This window comes from Neocloeon triangulifer, unplaced genomic scaffold (assembly GCF_031216515.1).
Source record: "Neocloeon triangulifer isolate White Clay Creek 2 clone unplaced genomic scaffold, ASM3121651v1 ptg000012l, whole genome shotgun sequence".
NCBI lineage: Eukaryota > Metazoa > Arthropoda > Insecta > Ephemeroptera > Baetidae > Neocloeon > Neocloeon triangulifer.
The window spans coordinates 4,564,979-4,584,306 of NW_026775554.1; the positions used below are offsets into that span (position 1 = coordinate 4,564,979).

Here is a 19,328-nt window from a genome sequence, read left to right on the forward strand (position 1 = left end):
TAGATTAATAATCTTCTATGGGCATTAAAAATAGCTCTTGTTTGCAAATTCTTTGACCAAGAATAACAGCAGAAACAAATAAAAACAGTAAATATTTAGACAAAACTTTGCTCTTGTAGATCAATCAATTTAATTTTTTTAACTATTGCTTCACCCAAAGTTGCCAATACTCTTAAAATGTAAAAATTTTACTTGCAAGGCTATAAAAATCTGCTCATCACGATAAGATAAATCTTTGTTAAAAATTGTTTGCCAAAAGCTTGCCTATGCGTGTGTGCTCCAAATTCTTTGATAAAAAAATCCAAAAAAGTAAGATAAATAAATATCACGCTTATTTTCGAATTGTTTGTTATATAACAATAAGATTTTTAGTTGTTCTCATTTATCAATAAATCATGATTAAATAAAAATTTCAAATTGATATTAAGCAATTGCTATTCAATTCATCAAATATTATTATTTTTTTGCTCTGAAAATGTTTTCTTTTGTGAAAAGCATTAAAACATTGAATCTAATTCAAATTGTTTTTAATCTTCATTTTATTCAAATTTGCCAGGTAATTTTTTGTTTTTAGACATCAAAAAATATTTTATTCACCAAGCAATAAAAAATAAGCCCCCTGCCCCCTCCATAACTTTGTGCAAGAGAAGGAACTATAAATGTGCTGCAGAAAAGCTTCAATACTTGTGACGGTGATCATCTCTCACCGGCAACTGGTATGATTATTTTGCAACCAATAAAACGACAAAAGATTATTTCTGTTCCTCCAGCTAAAGAGTTCCAAGTTCCTAACCAGGCCATCAACATGAGCCTTAATGATTCCAAAGACTATAGCTGAGCCAATTTCTGTAAAGACCTCCCTAGTGTGTCTCAAAAGTTGTCAGATTACCCCAACGGAATACCCTAGAGCATCGGGGTTTTCGAACAAAGTGAACAAAATAGGATTTTTCCAATGCATCGTAAAAATAAATAAATAAATGGAAATCTTGTGTGTGTTAAGATGTTAAAAGGACAATGGGGATGCTTTTTTTGGTATCCAACTTGATATTAACCATCATAGTTAATGATGCAGTATACTTAATAAAAAACTAACCTTTAAATACTATAAATTTTCAGAGTTGATTTTATTTCAAACGATTTTCCTCTTTAAAATTTTGTTAGCAAGTTATTCACTGTCACTTTTCACGCACTTCTTCATATAATCACACGCAATTTTCTATTTCCCAATCAAACTGAACTAATTGATCCAAAATTTAGTTCGAATAAATCAGCAAATTCAGAGCTCCAATAGTCTAATTACCATCACCTCACTAACTACTCGAATGTCAACTGGAGCAACTCACCTTGAGCTGCTTTTCCCAGGTTGGTGGTTTCCCGCCGAAGTTAAGACGATCCGCTTCTTCTTGTCTCTCGTAGGGCCTCTGAAGAATTTTTTCCACTTTTCGCACAAGTTGGAAATTGCCATTTTCAGCTTCAGCAATTGCCTCTTGTGCAATCCAGTTCCGAAGCACATAGCAAGGGTTTACACTGCACATGACTCGCTTCCTCTCTTCCTCTTCAACGCACTCTTCTTTTAAGGCAGCAACATACATAGACCAGAACAAATCAAAATCCTTGTGTCCTTTGATTTCTTTTAAGGCCCAAAACTTTGTAGCCTCAATATTCTCCATCTCAGTTATGTTTGCCTACAGAGAATAAATTTGATAAAAAAAAATATGGCATAAAAATAAATCGAATGTTCACCTCTGATAACTGGCGGAATGTGGCAGTAAAATCGGCTTTCGCATCTTCCATGAGGATAAGAAGTTTTTCCACAACTTCGTAATGGTCAGTCTTTGTCAAGCCCAACTTCTTCAAATACATATTTTCCAAATCAACATCAGACTGCCTTCTGAGGAATCTAAAACCTTCCGCCATTTCTTGGACGAGCTTTGCTTTTACATCAGGGTCTGTGTTGTAGTCCGAGGTTATCACATAGCCTAGAGACTCCCGCAATTTCTCCAAGTCAAAAAACAGGGCTCTTATTTGTTGCTGGTAACAATACCTTGCCTCATCATCAGATCTAAGAATTAAAAAAAAATATATATTGATTAAAACATATTTCCAAATACTATAAAAAAAAAACTCACGTGTTTGGAACGTATCTGCGGTTGAAGGCAGGCATGAATCCAAAAGGGCCATAGTCGATGGTGACTCCCATCAAGCTGATATTGTCCGAATTCATAACTCCATGGACAAAGCCCACCCTTTGCCACTCGACCCACATTTTGTAGTTAAGCTTGGCGACCTCAAGTCCGAACGTAACACACGCCTCAGCCAAATTTTTTTCTGTCTTCTGCCACAATTCCGGGAAGGATGTGCTGATGAGGTAAGTGAGGAGGGCGCGCAGTGTTGCTGTTTCTCCACGCTTGACGGGCAGTTCTAAGGAGCCTATGCGGAACCAGGATGGCGCTAAACGAAGCACTACAGAGGCTTTTTCAACGACAGGGTTGCCGTTGTAAAGGGGATCTCGGATGACCCCAACGTCACTGGTTATGAGGGCTGCTACTCGAGACGTTGGAACGCCTTGAGAGAAACAGTAAAAATATCTATCAATTATGTTTCCTGCATTAAAGTCGCAAAAAAAATATTTTGAATCTATGTTTCAATATATTAAACTATTGCTTGAAATGACTTTTTTTATTTGAATCATTGATCATTTTCATCGGTTTTCATTATCCTCTACCTCTACTAAGCATTTATATTAAAATAAAAGTTACCTAAATAATACATAGCCTCAGCAGCTAGGAATTCTCTGACGGAAGACCTCAACACAGCCCGTCCATCAGCACCTCTGGAGTAAGGTGTGAGGCCTGACCCTTTCAGCTGCAATTCCCACCTTTCTCCGGCCCTGTTTACAACAGAAATGTATCAATTAAAATTTCCTATATTGAAAAATTTTAATCAGGACCTGTTGACATATTCACCAAGCAAATTTGCCCTGCCGTCTCCAAGCTGCGAGGCCCAGACGCCAAACTGGTGACCTCCGTAGCGATGGGCCAGCGGTGTGCAACTTGGGAGAATTTTGTCGCCAGCCACAAACTGAACAAATTCCTCAGTGTTCGCAATTACAGGGTCCATATCCAAAATAGACACCAATGCATTATCAGACACAGCGACGAGCTGCAAGTTTTTCTGCAGAGGGGTTGGTGTGACTTTTGAGAAAACAGCCTGGCGAACGTCCCTCCGCACATAGTTTTCCTCCACCTCGTCCAGTGGCAGCGACAAAAGGGTATTGGGTGCAAAGGACCACTCTCCTATGGTCCTCGCCAATTGGCAGGAGGATGTTTCAGTCACTGAAGTCATGACAAAGGTGTAATTTCGAAGGTACCGGTTGTAAACTTGGCTCTGAGTGAACCCTGGCAGGTATTTGGTGTGGCTGCTGATTGCGTTAGACGACAACACCAACGGCAGGATTGAAAAGAGTCTCCTTATCATCTCTGCATGCAATCGTAAAATGGAATTACATAATATTAGCAGAATAAAAACAAACTGCATGAAATATTTTCTTACGTAACATTATGCGACATCATTATGATCATATTATTCAAGAAATTTTTGCTCTCGGTGAAGTTCGAAGATTTATTTGTAATGTATGGTAATATCTGCCAATAAAATCACAAAGTTGTGATGTGACAAGTGACAACACGTGAATTGTAATTATAATTTTTGCATGAAATTATGCGCTGCTGTTTCTGCTGTTTGTTGTGATTTTCTGAAGAAGGGGAGTGGTCTATCCTATCTCGATTTGTATTGGCCAAAATTTTAGCTGCTACCAATTCTGGATTTTAATTGGCTAAGCGATATTTTGCCGCGAATTATTTAGGTGGGCGTGTTTCTAGTGTGCCAGTGTCATTGTCATGGACCTAATAATAATAAACCTATGGCCAGTGTGCCTCTTGCGTGTTCATCTTTTGTTGAGTTGACGAAAAAACTGGCCAGGAGTAAGGACAGAAGGACAGGAAACGTTGGACAGTACTTTTTTCATAGTCTTTGGTCTTGAGCATGCTTAAAACTGATGAAACAGGGTAATTATTTACTTAAATTGAAAGAAAAAGTAATTTAAATTATATTTATACACAAGGACACATAAATAATTGACGAATGCGTGTAGAAATGAGTACATGCCCCCATCGAGCAGAGTTGCTGGCAGAGTACAAAATGTCAAAGAAAACAAAGCCCAATTGTGTTGTTTCCAGTACTCCGATGACAAGTAAGCAGCTGCAACACAACTTAGACATTGTGCCTTTTAAGGACCCCGTCATTTCACCCATTCCTCTGGTGAAGCTCAGTGTCTCAACTAGTAAGCACCCATATTATTTGAAAGTGTGCAATTAATTGAGAATAAATACGTTTTGTTCTAGAAGCTCAGAAGAAGTGTTACGGCGGAATTCAGGTGGCAAATGACGATGAGGATCTGCACTCTTCCTCTGGTGAAGATTTGCTTGACATAGTCAAAAAGAGAGCAAATAAAGAAAAAGGAGAGCAGGGAGGAATAGAAACTGAAAAGCAAGAGAGCAAAGAGAAAGCATCAAAAGAATCGAAAATGAATAAGCAAGAAGGGAAACAACAAAATGAAGGGAAATTAAAACAAGCAGAGAAGGAATCAGATGCCTCAACAAAAATGAGTAATGACGTTGATAAACGCCCCGTGATTTCCGAAGACAAGGATTCCTCTTCCGATGGGGAATTTTTCAATATTGACCCTAAGCAAAGGAAGCCACAGGAAGAAGAAAGGGCAGATCAGGAGTCAAGCTTTTTCACAAATGAAGGCACAACTGGTACTTTCGAGCCATTTATTTGATTAAAAATAATTTACGAAATCTCCCCACTTTTAGTTGCCAATCAGCGAAAAGGGAAAGATGATACTGATTTATCATCTGATGATGACTTACTTGAACTTGATATCCTCAGAGAGAAATTATTAACAACAAAGAAATCTAAGAGGTCAACTGGTTTAGAAATCAACCAAAACCAACCTACTTCAGGTATTACGTCATCCAATCTACATAAAAGATAACATGATGGATTCCAGGTAAACATGAATCTGCAACCACTGAGAGTTCTGAAAAGACTAAGTCTCCTATCCAGATCTCTAAACCAAGCAAGCCTGCCTCAAACGTTATTGCCAGTGCATTCTCTAGCCAATTTACAGCAAAAGTTGATAGAGTTTTGATGGCTCCAAAAGTTGTCGCCCTGGAAGGTTTGAGATTTTTTTCCTGCGTACTTCAAAATTTGTAATTTAAAATTGCATACACTCAGAAATAGAAGAGGAAGCAGTCGAGACTTTTGTGTCTGAAACAAAAGTCTGGGGTAAGTGCCCTGGACCATTGACTGCAAAACCTGCAGGAGGCACAAGCCAGAAAGAAGTTACAGTGAAATCCAAGGCTTCAAGTACTAGTATTAAAAACAAAGCTCAACAACAACCAACTCGTAAGTTAACGCAATAAGTATTCAGTTTTTATCAAGAACTTTGATTTCAATTAGGGGAGCCTGTCGTAACACAGACAGAGGACGTAGAAAAAGATGGTATACACAATAATGGTCTTTATAATAATAATAATATGTAATATAATGTTTTTCTATATCAGCAAAATTGAAGAAAACGGAGAGCAAACTGCAGGTAGTAGTTGAAGAAGAAAGTGTGCCTGACCTTGATCGTGAGTGATTAAAATTTTTGAAGAAAAGAGATGGCCTAATGAAAAAATATTTTCCAGATTCAACAAATGATAAGGGATGCGAACCAAGTAAACCACTGTCCAAACACTCAATGAAGCGGAAATTTTTTGAAAACAAAAAAATGAATGACACCAATATGCAAGATGGCCCTATCAGGGTTAAATACCCTCCTGCCAAGAAAAGGAAAAGTCTGCCAATATTAGATAGCGCAACGAGTGTAAATTCAGGAACCATAAAGACGGAAGGTATTTTTTTAATATTATGAAAATAGCCATTTTAATTTTCTGATAGAAATAGATCAAGATCAAATAGACATTCGGAGATCGTCTCGCTCTAAACCTGGCCCAATTCGATTTTGGGAGCAGCGTTTGAACTACCATTATGAAAATGGCCTATGCACTTTGGATACTGAGGCACCTGTTAAAAGTAACTAAGAATATTTTGTTATATTATGTTATTATTTACATTCTCTGAAGCTGACCCTATCATAGAGGCTATTAAAGAAAGTCGGAAAGAAGGTGAACCTCAAAATAAGAAGCAAAATACTGCCTACAATCCGAAATCAAAGCTGCTTGAAAAATGTAATAACTTAGTTCGTGTTTTGGATAATTTTTTTTTCATTTTTGCTTTAAAAAGCTGGAACTAACTTGGAGGAAAGCAGAAAGTCTCAAAAGAAAGAGGAACGACAAAGCAAGAAGCAGAATCTCACTACCAGCAGGCGCAAATCAAAGTTGCCTACTCTGCAAAAACCTGTAGACAAGAAAGAAAAACCTGAAAATGAGCAGACTGAAGATATGGCCAATTTTCAGGAACAGTGCCCAGCAGCTCCACCAGGAAAGCCGTCTCAAAGAACAACAGGCCCTCGCCAAATACCCAAGAATATCAAAGTAAAATTAAAGCTTCGACCTAGTTCTGCTCACTCTCAGGAGGCTGTACCCAAAACTGAAGGTTCTGAAAATTGGAAGAAACAATTTAATGGTAGTTCAAAATATGTTCTTCTGAAAGTTTTCAACAGTTTATTTTTATATTTAGAAATGTCAACTGAACTTTTCACAAATAATCCTGATGCTGTTTGTGAGGGTATTGTGAAGCTGAAGCCTGGAATGAATAGGAAATTAATCAGTTGTCACCAAGTGGTACAAATATTTTTGCCCACGTTTGAATCAAAATTATTAAAAATTTCTTTGCAGTTTTACAGCACATTAAAAGGCAGTTCAAGGATTACTTTAGATGGCGTTGCATGCTACAAGTCGGAGACGTTTGCTAGCCCTGGCAAGTTTATACAATTAATTTCATTTTGCAACGTTAAATACTTCCTCCCAGAATGTTAGAATTTTTTTAAATAATTAATTTTATATCTTTGATCATAGGCCAAAAGGTGGAAATTTTCAACGCTAGTGAGACTGAAGAGTGCGTTCTGTACTTCATAGAGACGGACTAAAAGATAAAAAATTTCTCAAATCATTTGAATTGATGCTAAAAGTAAGTTGTAATCAATTTATTTTAAAATAAAAGCAACATGCACAAAGGAGCATTGACTTTGAGCACATATTCTCCTTGTTAAAAGAAAATTAATCACAGAGGTAAAAGGTCAATGAGATTCAGATGGGGTTGGGTCAGTTCATTTGAAAAGAAGGCCGAGAGATCGTCAAAAAGTTCTGTCCTGCCATGGTAGGGACCAATGTCCGGGCCACTCTCCACATCTTTCTCGCTTGGGTCTCTGAACAACTCTGAAGCTAGCTTCTGGAACTAATAATGGATTCAATAAATAAATTCCGTTATGTAAAACAGACCAATCTACCTCTCTCGTACTCTCAGGGTCGTCATGGTCAATTATCTCATGCAACGAAGTCTGCAAATAATCCAGAGCATCCATAGTGTTTTGCGCTGCTAACTCCTTGAATCTGAAGGAAACTTTTAGTTTTGCTCAGTGAAAAAATAAACATTTTCTCACCTGTGCTTTCTAATCATGAGTCTGCACTGTAGAAGCAGTTGTTCTTTGGTTGGTTTACAAAGCTTAAGCTGCCAGAAGTCATCCAGTCGCAGTTTAGGTCTTGGTTTGCCTGGATTTCCTCCAAATAGATAATGGATCTAGAATATATTTTTTAACTATACAAAAATGTGTGTACGTTTAGGTAGAACAATTTCTCATTTGAATCTCATCGATAAGTGGAAGAATGCAACACTTTTTTGTCAAATCTAAAAATTTTATTTACCTTATTTGAAACGCTATAGACAAGTTGATGAGCAAAACGAGGACACGGCTCCAAATTTTGCATTTTGCTCCAATACTGGTCTCCAGTGTTTTCATTCCTATATATGCAAGACCACCTGTTCCTCTTCAGACTGTATACCCAAAACGAGTTTTGGACATTCTCATCTCGTCTCTCCTTGTCTTTACTCAATCCCTGGAATTCTCATTTTAGCCAATTGCAAATAGTTTAATCTGGCAACCTCACTGAAAGAACGTAAATCTCATCCAACTCGGGGTCAATGGTTGCCCTCTGAGTGTAGCCAGTAGCAGGTATACTGACGTGCACACTCTTGCTCTTATTTGTGACATTATTGTCGCCGTTCCAGATCACTCGCACTTGGTATGTGTCAACGTTAAAAGCAAAAAAGTCGTTTAAATATTCGCGTCTTCGCTGACCGGCAAAAATAAAAAGCTCTCGCAGTCCCTAGAAGTAAATTAAGTTTAAGTAACAATATATAGCCGCAGAAAATAAATTTTGGATTTAGTTACAACATAGATTCAGCCAAATATAAAAATTCCTAAAAACTCACAGGGTGAAATAGCATCGAGTGCCCGACACGAGCTCTGATAATAGATGAGCTCCGCTGACCAGATAAAATAGGAACACCCAGATCATCACAAATTTTTTGCCACGATCCACTTGGGATGTGAAATGAAAACATGCCAGAGAGCACCGTGTCCATCTCTGCACCTAACGTGACTGACGCAGCTGATGAATTGGTGCTGTACGTGATGCCAGCACCTAGCCGAGTCTCGTCTTGGGATCTGTTAAGAAAATTAAATAGTCAAAATTGAAAGAAATCTCATACTTGATTATTTTACCCCTGAATTGCAGTCAGGATGCGCCCGCCAAAAACATAAATTGTCCGCTTTTCGCTGTCCATACATATCTGGTGGTCAAATATCAGCTGTGGACCACCCACAGTTGCTGTATCTTCGTTGATCAAAGTCCACAAACCGGTCTCTATATGATACACATAGAAGTCACTTTTCAAGTTGTCAGCGCTTCGGTATTGGTTGTCCAAATAGCGGCCAAGGGTGAAAATTTGCCGACCTTCAGGGTCCAAACACATTTTGTGGCATGATCGGGCGCTTGGACCACCCTAAAATTTTTTTATAATGAATATTTACAAGAATATAATAAAGGAATTTGTGGCTTTTTAAAAATTGAAATTTAAATATTCACAGACTGATAAGAACTCACTTCAACTTCTGTATTGGACGAGAGTTTCTTCCACGTATTGCTGGGGATGTGGAACTGCCAAAGGTCACTCAAGTCCTGCGTACCATCCCACCCACCGAAAAGGAAAATTGTCTCCGAAACAGGGTCGATGCACATTTGGTGACCTCCCCTCATGCCTGGCTGGCTCGAGTCTTCTTCGCCCTCACTCTTAGGCAGCATTATCCTCTTCCACTGGGGTGTGTAGTCCTGACGCAGCAGATGGTTGTCAAGTAGCCCTTCTACAAGCGGAAATTAGTTTAAACAATTACTCAATTTTATCAGATTTATTTAATACCATGGACTGCTTTGGCCATGAACTCCTCCGTGGCCGCATAGTCAGCATTCAACACAAGGGTGTTGTGCAGTGCTGTCAGTTTGGGGTCTTCAAGTTCAATGCCTGTGTTGACCCTCAGTGCCTCGTAAACGCTGGCAAAGCTTGGCCCTCGTTGCCGGAAGTGCTTTAGACAAAGACGAATCGCTTCCTTTTCTTTAAACTGTGGAATTTTTCAATTTAACATTCACTTTTTGTGATTTAATTAAAATTTACTTCGTGGAAGAATTGGACGTTTCTTTTCACTAGTTTTGGGTTGTCCTCGCCCCTTAGCTCAACAAACCAGATGCTGAAGTTGAAACTGGGCCCCCAAGAGAGGAGAGGCACAATCTTGAGATATCGGCAGGGCATCTCGAAGCCTTCTTTTTTGTGGGTGAGGGCAAACATCTCTGGAACGCTGTCATTTAGCAAACCCCTGCAAATATTTCAGTCGTGGAAATAAAATAATTTACTTAAAAAAAAATGAATCTGACCCTTCTAGTAATTCGACCATATTGTTTTCGCTCATTCCTCCATAAACTTTGAACTTTTTCAAATTGCAGACGTGCGTTTTCTCGTACTTTCCAAAAGTGATCGATCGAATGACGGAGCAACGGTTCAGTTTGAGCACCAAAAACTAAAATTTTTTATTTTTTTATTAAAATAGAGCTGTTTGTTTTGGAACTTGCCTGAGGAGGACTGTTTGTGTCCGAGGACCATCGTGACAACTGATCCGACGGTTTGTTTTCCTGGATTTTCCTGCAAAAAAGCAACCAAAATGATAAGTGCTTTAAACGCGTGACACCATTAAAAATAGCAAACAAGGTCAATAGCAGACCAAGATCATTATGAAACTCCCTCAGCGACCGTGGGTCTAAATTTATATTTTGGTCAAGTGCGAAATGGGATGGGCCTCGGCGAATGTTATTGTTGAGATCTCGGGGAAAGCGAACAAAAAAGTAAAGGAAAATGGGTCGCTAAAATAAAAAGCCAACGAATTCAAACTTACTCTGGAGCGTAATTTGAGAGGCAACTAGAGAAGCAATGGACTGTGTAGTCCAAGATTTTGTCATTTTGGTGCGAGGCGCACGCCATTGATGAAGGATGGCAGAAGTGTATTTTGCTACTGGTGCTTGCTTTTGTTTGTAAAATTTTGCAATATTGTGCGCCTGCGCTCTGCCAACTTTCGAGCATTTTGGGCGCGAGGGGAAATCGAGACTGATCGAGACACGGGGACACTGCTCTGGAATTAAATGTCGTCACTGTTTATAGCATTATGAAGCAAATCAAGAATCAAGCAACTGTCTATTTTATTTACATAAATAAATTTTATTACCTATAACATTAAATCTTGATCATAATTTATTATTTGATTGAAAAAGGTAAAGATCATGTGACAATAAGTAGCATCACGGCGTCAAATGCAGGATATATAGCTATAGAGATGTTAATTATTCATGAAAAACACTAACAGTTTCACAAGCAAATCACAATGTTTTCACAATAAATAAATTGCAGGCCGTATTTAAATTTAAAAAAATGTTAATATATCGACACTTCAAAAACTATCTACTGGACCACAGTTCAAATAAGTCTTTTAGGCGCTTTTGAGAAATCACAATTTTCCGTGTTTTTCGCATAAGAAATTTAGAACTTTGAAGTCACGTTGTCTTTTTTCAAATTGTCGTCAGCAAAGGCGTCGTTTGTGTAGGCCTCTTTGGCGATCTCGTCCTCTTTTCTTCGGCGTCCTTCTTCACTGTTTGGAATGGCGTAACAGATGTAAATCAAGAAACCTAGAGTGTTCCAGCAAAATGTTAAATAAGAAATTTCAACTTCCATTAAAAAATTTAAAATCAATTTTCACTTTAGTAAACTTATAATTACCTAAGGCCATCCACACTGAAAATCGAATCCACGTGTGTCCGTCCAGCTCGAGCATTAAGTACAAGTTGAAAATGACGCTGAGCGCAGGAATGATTGGCACCCAGGGCACTTTGAAGGAGAGGTCTGTGCGCGCCTTTGGCTGCCTGGCAATCACCACCAGGATGAAAAGCAGGGAAAGGGCTAGCAAAGTGGTCAGCACAACTGTCCACAATCGTCCACGGACAAGGTCGTGTCCCGAGTAAATAATGCAAGCGCATAATCCTGCCGCCAATGCACCTATAAAAAAATTAGTTTAACATTTATATTGTGTATTTTTTGTATTTTTCAAATCCATTAATTATTTAAATTACTTTTCTTAATTAATGGAATTAAAAATAAAACTTACTGAAAAGGCAAATGCCCCATTTAGAAATGGCAGACGAGACGGCTGAGGGCACTTTCTTGAGTGGGTAGTTGAACAAGTGTCCAAAAAGGTGATTGTCTTCACTCTCTTTACTGATTGCCTTGTTGCTGGCGGCGATCGAGAGGAACGCAGGGTCCTCCGACTCCTGGTATCGCAACACCAACACGCAAATCGCCACGATGGTGTACGCAAGCAGGGTGCCAATGCTCATCATGTCGATCAGTTGCTGCAGATCAAACAACATGGCCATTAAACCTGTAAGAAAAATATATCTTTAAAAATAGCACGCAAAAATTAGGGGAAAAATACTAACCTGCAAGGATGCCTGAGGAAATTGTAGCGACAAGAGGAGTTTTGGTGCGGGGGTGGATGCGCGACAGATTGTGGAAGATAAGTCTGTCTTTGGCCATGGCATATAGAACTCGGGGCAGGGGAAACATTGCTCCAAGAAGGCTGCAAAAAATTGTTTTAAAATTAAACAATGATAATAATAATTTAATAATTACCAGGTACAAAGAGCAAAAATAGCCCCTACAGTGACTATCCATTTAATCACCGGCCACCCTATTTGTTCAAAGACGTATGGGAAGGGTGCGTCAGGATCCTGAAATGAAAGAAATCATTATAGTTAAATTCAAAACTTGCAAAAAAATATATCTTGAATTCTAAAAAATTCAACTTATTTTTATTAGGTAATCAGAAAAAAAAATGATTCCATTCCATAATAAACAATGTTCATCACTATTTTTATATCTATGTGCATTTTTTTTTTTGCAAATTAAATGCTGACCTGGTCGTAGTAGGGCCACATGAGGGTGAGCACCCCCGAAATTCCAAAGTAGGCAAAGAAGATGATGACCAGAGAAAAGGCGATGGCCAGAGGAATGGAGCGTTGCGGGTTGCGCGCTTCCTCACCGGTCGTGGCCACGCTGTCGAAACCCACAAAGCCGTAGAAGCATTTGGCCGCACCGGCCATCACCCCGGAGAACCCAAAGGGCATGAACCCTCCTTCGCCCGCCCTGTGCCTCACTTCCTTAGGGATGCTTTCCTTGGGAATGTTCCAATTCTTGAAGTCTGCTTTGATGCCACCAGCGACGATCACAATTGCAATTGTGATCAGGTTAAGCGCGGTAAAAATGTTGTTCATCATTGTCGACTCCTTCACTCCAGTTGCCAGCAGAACTGTTAAAAATTAAAATAACTTCATTTATTTTTCCACCTAACTAAAATTAAAAAACAAACAAACAACAAAATTGAGAAATTTTAAAATAAAGTTCATTCATTTCTACTTTTTAACAATTTCGATTGTTTAATTTATAACATAGAAATGTTCAGTTTCTAAATTCTGGAAATCTTCAGCTCTTAACATTTTTATGCATTTATTTAATAATTTTCCGTGTTTTATGAAATAAATTTTTCAAATTATTAATCACCTGCTAGCAGCATGATCACAAAGAATGAGAAAAAGTCAGGGTACTTGGAGAGAAAATCGATCTCCCACTTTGGAGAGATGCTGATGAACGCGTCTCGCATTGTGTAGTTTGTCAACGCGTCAATGTAGCTGCTCATTCCGCGCGCCACACTAGCCGTGCCTGGATGACATTAAAATCAAAACCATATAAAATTATAAATTAAATTCAAGTTTGATGGAGAATTCTTTGTTTATTTTGCTTGAAGAAAAACGCCGATTGTTTTCTACTCACCAATGACGTATTCAAGGATGAGATTCCAGCCGATGACGAAGGCGACAAACTCGCCAACACTGACATAGCTGTAGACGTAGGCTGACCCTGCTTTGGGCACGCGGGCTGCAAACTCGGCGTAACACAGGGCTGCAAAAAAATAATTGGCAAACGTTTGAATTATGTGGGGTAACAAATAACAAAATAGAATTGAAAATTGAGATTTTATTTTTTGATTAGTTTTTTCTCTCAGTAGAAATAAAATAAACATGAAAACTCCACTTTTTACAACAATTTCTGGTGAATAAATTTTATCTTTTTAGTTTTACTGTTCCACAAACGCAACTTTCTGAACGAAGGGGTGGCATATCTCAGAAAATAATTATACGTGCAAGACACCAAGAGAATGGCTGCGACAGTATATAATAAGGCTCTATCTCGCGTCACTTTTTTATCAGAATGCAGTGCAACGCAATCGTCACTTTACAAATGAGCACAAGCGTCCACCCAGAATAAAATGTGGAGTGAAATTTAAAACAAAGATGGAAATTTACTTTCATATAAACTCAAATTTTGAAGAAACAAATATTGAATAATACCAATAAATTTGTTCTTAAAAATATGTTCTTTAGTTTTCATATTTTAAAAGCACGCAAAAGTCTTGTAGCTGGCAGTTTATTACAGCATTATCTATACCGATTTTAACAAAGAAGAATCACTAAAACATATTTAAATAATTTGAAAAATAATTACAAAGTTTTTTTTTATCAAACTTAAAAATAAAGAATGAATACTATTTTGACTATTTTGATGGGTTTTTTTTAACTATAATGTTATTTCAGTTATTTGCTTAGTTCAGATAAAAAAACTTCCTGTTTGCGATAGAAAAATAATAAATAACAAAGCTCATCACGTGCCTCTTGGCAAGTCGCCTATTAATTGACATTGGTGCGGTTTTGTAGTTCAGACGCCGTCGATTACTTTACTGCTATTAAAGTTGATATGAAGCGCACTGAGAGCTGGTCAAGGTGAATTGTGCGTTCAAACCACACTAACATAGACACTGATGCAACAAAATAAATGCTAAATATGGATTCATGCATATTATACTCAACTTTTGTTTTCTTAAAATAAAAATCTACTTGTATAAATAGTATACAATAAAGGAAAATAAATAATAAATAATTGATGATTTTAAAGAAAATGAGTTTAAACAAATAGAGAGGAACTCACTCTCCTCTTTTGCAATTCATCTTGTGCGTGTGATTGACCTAGATTAATGAAAAGTCGCTTGACTGCCGCCCAACCTCATTAAGAAGTGTTGCAGGTGAATCAAATTTTTTAAGCATAATAATAATTATAAATTGTCTAATGATTCTGGTTGCTTTCAATGATAAAATAATAGTTTGAAAAACTAAAACCAAAATCTATAATGTAAGGTATTTATAAAATAATATCGTTTCACTGAATTAATTTAACTTTTTGAATGAATTTTGCATCATTAGTGATTTTAAATTTTGAAAATTTTAATTTGTTTACAATTGAGGGCGATCCAAAAGGCTAACTTGACCCAGGCTAAATTAACCTGTCCTGGGCTAATTTAACCCGCCATTCAATTTTGCTGGTGGGCTTAGTTAGCCCAGGGTTAAGTCAAGTTAGCCTGGGCCAGGTTAGGCTTTTGGATCGCCCTCAATAATTTTAAAACAAAATTTGGATGGCTCACCTGCGAAAGCTGACGCGATGGCTGCAACCAAGAAAGATAAGGTGACGGCAGGTCCGGCCGTGTCTCTGGCCACCGCTCCTGCCAACACGTAGACGCCGAGGCCCAGGGTGCTGCCGACGCCGAGGGCGGTCAGGTCGAGCACCGACAACACCCTCGCCAACTGCGAGCCTTCGGCGTCGTCCTCCATCCGCTTCCGGCGGCCCATCACGCTGAGAATCCGCGCCGCCATTCTGCACCAAAACAAACATAATAATAATGAAATAATATCAAATAAATATGCATAAATAAATGTTTTTGCTCGTCAGGAAAAATAAAAGTAAGAAATTTTCCATAAATTAACCCCCCACAATTTTTGTAATCTCTAAAATACAATACACGAGATTAATGAGAGCTAAAATCTATTCAAATAATAATATGTGACATTGAAAAAAACCTCAACTTAATGGTATTTAATTTAGAAATAATTTTAACCATCAACAATTTTATAAAATTTGTTAATTAAATTTTTGTCCCTTCTATTGTTAAAATGTTATTATTTTTGAATTGATTTGTATCAATAATGTATTTGTGCAGAGAATGCCCTGTGATGTATCAGTAAACTTTTTCTTGAAACTTGTATTTTGCACACTTGTCACGCAATGAAATTTTATTTAACTGAGAAGAGATATGTTGGCATAAGATATACAGAAAGTGCTAACCGGGTCTCATATGATTATGTTTGTATCTTTTGCGCTGGGAATCCCATAGCAGACGCCGCCCAACACCTTTTGAGAGCACGTTTTCCTTGTTTAACTTTCAGTAATATTTTATTAAGCACGTATTACTAGGGGATTTTTGCTGTTGTTGTTTTTATTTCGGCTGGTTAAATTCTGGCCACAAAAAGTTTCCTTCTAACTTAATTGCTGTTTTTCTTCCTGTTTTGATATCTTCTAAGTTAGAAACACACGGCATTAACAATGAATAAATTGAAACTTAAAAAATCAAAACAAAGTTCAATAAATTGATAAAAAGATTTTTTTTCGTTGAAATTTGTAATATACATTTTTTGAATTGGGTATTGAATGACCGATGTCAATTAATATTTTGCAATGCGTTGACAAAATTTATCAGGATTTAAAATCAAATTAACCTTGATCAATTTCAATAGCAAAAAACCTTGCCAAAAATGATCTCATGCAAAAAAAATATATTAAAAGGCCCTGGATATACTTGTTATGTAACAAGACGCCAAAACACGTTTCTGCTTTTTCTTAGCTCGGTTCAAAAACGGCTTGCTGGCAATAAGTGACATTGAACGGAGCTCACCTTTAATTATGCAAAGGTTGCGGTGTTGGTCACATATCAGAGTGCTTTGTCGCGAACACGATCGAGAGAGAACTAGGTGTGGATCCGCCGCAAATTGATGAATGGATTCTGGCGGCGGCAAAATAATAAGAGACTTTGTTGTCATGTGTCGGCAGCAAGGAAGTCGCGAACGCTTTCAGTTTATTATCGCCGCACCGCTGCATAAAATTTCACTGGCGTCGACCAGCATTAGAAAACCGCAGAATGTGACGTGTTCTTATTTTTCAAAATATTTGAAAAGCGCAACGTTCGGTATTGCCATAATTCGCTTTGCTATTTGGAAATGCTTAACTGAAAGTTTTGGCAACAATTTTTAGAAGGAAAATTATTGATAAAGAAGAAAATTTGGAAACTTTTCAAGATTTCAATATAGACTAGCTGGCTTTTTCGAGAAGTAAAGTATTTCGCTTTTAATTTTGTGTTAATAATGACCATGTCGGATTCTTTTAATATTTCTTTGAATTCAGTTTATATTTCAAGGCTTGTTTGCTAAATTTTTATGTATACTCTTTTCCCATAGTTATCTCTCTGAGAAAATGATGCAAAGAGGAAATAAGTCATTAAACGAAGAAGTTGAAGGTGACGCGTCCAGCAGAGCGATAATTTGGAAGTCACGCTGCGACGAACTTTCAGCAAAACATCTCTTGCCCAGAACCAGAAACAGACCAATCGTGTCTTATCTTAAAAAAAAAGGAAATGCGCCTCCTCCCTAATGATTGGCCATAAAAATGAAACAGTGGACCTTTCTGGACTTAATTGGCAAGACGCTAAAGTGCAATTTAGCTCATTTATCCCAATTAATCCTATAGCCTAAAGCCAAATATGTACAGATTTAATAAACAGCTGTGATTAAAATTATGCTGAAAATATGCGTACCTGCTGATTTAATGTTTTAGTCGGTTAAGGATATGATTGTCCAGGTCGCAAAATTAAATATAATTTTAATATTATTAGATTTCAGATCTTTTGGAGTTTTAAATTTTAATTTATAATATTTCAGGTTTTCCACTTTTCAATCTAGAAATTATGTCAACCTTTATTATACAGAGAGATTTGAACGGATTATACTTGCGACCCATTGCGACCGAGTTTATTTACAGCCGATAATGAGACATTCCGATCGCCAGCGGAGAACAACAGCCTCAACTGACCTTTGCTGCAAATCACCCACATCGCAAGTGAAGCGAAACTTCAGCGAGGATGCAAAATAATGTAATTGCAAAATTAAAATTTATAAAAATAAAACTTTAGCCAATTTGCATTTTGCGAAACTATTTAGATAATAAACAAAATTACTTTTTTGCGAAGGATTAAAATTTAGTGAGAAATGTGAGAATTTTATTCCGAATTAAGGCGGCGCTGACTAATACAACTATAATTATAGTTCCCTGACGAGCATAATTATGTGCATGATGTTCGAGTGAATGCTTCTTATTCTGCCAAAGGCAGCGCAGCTCGCACACATTCCGATTCCAATATCCGATCTGAAAGTGTGTCACCTAAAAACAATTCCAGACGCTCGCGGAATTGGTGCCAAATAATCTAGCCCGGATAAAAAAAACCCTCTCACCTGCTTTTTGGAGTGTCTCGTCGGCCTATATCCCGATGAGGTGCGACTGGAGTTGTCGGCCAAAAAGCGAACTGGAGACTGTCAAAGGTTGACCCGCGGAGAGTGGCGGCGAGCAAGTCGCGGCCCCCTCTCTATACCTGCCGCGCGCCTCCGTTCTCGCCGCGCACCTGAGGGCGATTCGCAACGAGATTCGCTTCGCTAAAACCGCAAGTACGAAGACGACACTTGAACTCTGATGGATAAATGGACAGGCGAGGGCCTCGCGTGTATTTGTGATTTATTGCCGCGTCCTGTCGTAGACCTTGTGTTATAGAGGCGTGGGGACGAGATTATAACAATGCACGCGGCGCTAAGTACGACTCTCATTTATAAAACGTGTAGTAATTGCTGTAGTTTCATAATTATTTTAGGCAATACACATAACATGTTTTTGAATTTAAAAAAAAAATATATATAACTACAATGCGAGAATTTGTTTTTAACTGGCGCACTTTTTTAAAACTATTCTTCATGAACATTGATAATTACTTTAGTTCGTAAAAAAATGTCAACTTTTAGGATTTTTTTTTCATCATCTTGATCAAACTGTTTATCTTTGCATGTGATTACAATAATAAATTTTATTTAATTATGATTATGATATTGATAATTATGTTATAAATTTTTATACACATTTTTGCCATCGCTCCTGAACTTAAGCTTGTTATTCAGCATGACAAAACGAAAGGAGAAAAATACTAAAAAGTATGCGTGATGAAGTATGAAGTTTAGTGGTCCTTCTCTTAAACTTCTGGAAGTTCCAGCTGAACAAGGTGACCTTGTATTAGTTAGATTTTGAGCATAAATTAAATGTCTTCATTACGTTCTAATTTTTCTAGAGGCTATGTAACTGATTAGCAGGCCTTTTATTACACCTGATTTTTAATTTATTGCAAGTCTTGTAAAATTATTTATGAAAACAACCCCCCTATACAATATAAATCAATGTGTATTTTTTTAAAAGAGTCATCTTTCTTGTATAAAAAAGAAATTTTCCTTGTGCCGGAAAAGAAAAATAGCGTGGAAAGTGAAAATTATTAATTTACAAAATAATTAACTTTCCAGCCAGAAATTAAGAAGAAAATACTGAATGAAGTTGAATGTTAAGAACATAATATAAATTATATAAAGGAAAATTTTATTTTGAATTTTTATTTCGCTTTAATTTTAATTTATAAT

The 19,328-nt window shown here is 37.4% G+C and overlaps 4 protein-coding genes across 11 annotated transcripts; 1 reads left to right on the forward strand and 3 right to left on the reverse strand.

The window, feature by feature from the left end:
- Window positions 1-462: 462 nt before the first annotated feature.
- LOC132197587 (protein adenylyltransferase SelO-like) lies at window positions 463-3,751 on the reverse strand. Its single transcript, XM_059620952.1, has 6 exons — window positions 3,553-3,751; window positions 2,951-3,479; window positions 2,760-2,890; window positions 2,130-2,565; window positions 1,744-2,062; window positions 463-1,685 (listed from the first exon to the last, which is right to left on the reverse strand). Exons 1-6 carry the CDS (start codon window positions 3,557-3,559, stop codon window positions 1,326-1,328), a joined length of 1,782 nt encoding a protein of 593 aa, XP_059476935.1. The 5' UTR covers window positions 3,560-3,751; the 3' UTR covers window positions 463-1,325.
- A 158-nt stretch (window positions 3,752-3,909) lies between these two features.
- LOC132197585 (transcriptional regulator ATRX-like) lies at window positions 3,910-7,249 on the forward strand. Of its 7 annotated transcripts, XM_059620950.1 has the most exons (16): window positions 3,910-4,067; window positions 4,124-4,342; window positions 4,404-4,820; window positions 4,878-5,027; window positions 5,075-5,242; window positions 5,302-5,472; window positions 5,527-5,568; window positions 5,631-5,699; window positions 5,757-5,963; window positions 6,010-6,144; window positions 6,195-6,299; window positions 6,355-6,470; window positions 6,528-6,696; window positions 6,751-6,854; window positions 6,909-6,990; window positions 7,089-7,249. In XM_059620950.1, exons 2-16 carry the CDS (start codon window positions 4,144-4,146, stop codon window positions 7,157-7,159), a joined length of 2,205 nt encoding a protein of 734 aa, XP_059476933.1. In that variant the 5' UTR covers window positions 3,910-4,067; window positions 4,124-4,143; the 3' UTR covers window positions 7,160-7,249. The 7 variants fall into 7 exon arrangements, with proteins under 7 accessions (XP_059476933.1, XP_059476927.1, XP_059476929.1 ...); XM_059620944.1 differs by having other exon boundaries at window positions 6,355-6,696; XM_059620946.1 differs by having other exon boundaries at window positions 6,016-6,144; window positions 6,355-6,696.
- Window positions 7,183-10,655, reverse strand: LOC132197584 (muskelin). The gene is made up of 13 exons (XM_059620942.1): window positions 10,514-10,655; window positions 10,194-10,263; window positions 9,999-10,141; window positions 9,742-9,940; window positions 9,490-9,688; window positions 9,177-9,433; window positions 8,795-9,075; window positions 8,503-8,737; window positions 8,178-8,396; window positions 7,935-8,126; window positions 7,673-7,809; window positions 7,520-7,622; window positions 7,183-7,467 (listed from the first exon to the last, which is right to left on the reverse strand). The coding sequence occupies exons 1-13, from the start codon at window positions 10,597-10,599 to the stop codon at window positions 7,294-7,296; spliced, it is 2,295 nt and encodes a 764-aa protein (XP_059476925.1). The 5' UTR covers window positions 10,600-10,655; the 3' UTR covers window positions 7,183-7,293.
- Window positions 10,656-10,812: 157 nt separating this feature from the next.
- Window positions 10,813-18,302, reverse strand: LOC132197414 (high affinity cationic amino acid transporter 1). Of its 2 annotated transcripts, none has more exons than XM_059620694.1 (10): window positions 18,111-18,302; window positions 15,197-15,426; window positions 13,495-13,623; window positions 13,225-13,383; window positions 12,582-12,973; window positions 12,298-12,395; window positions 12,105-12,244; window positions 11,774-12,046; window positions 11,389-11,664; window positions 10,813-11,297 (listed from the first exon to the last, which is right to left on the reverse strand). In XM_059620694.1, exons 2-10 carry the CDS (start codon window positions 15,423-15,425, stop codon window positions 11,152-11,154), a joined length of 1,842 nt encoding a protein of 613 aa, XP_059476677.1. In that variant the 5' UTR covers window position 15,426; window positions 18,111-18,302; the 3' UTR covers window positions 10,813-11,151. The 2 variants fall into 2 exon arrangements, with proteins under 2 accessions (XP_059476677.1, XP_059476678.1); XM_059620695.1 differs by lacking the exon at window positions 18,111-18,302 and adding an exon at window positions 16,502-16,655.
- Window positions 18,303-19,328: the final 1,026 nt, after the last annotated feature.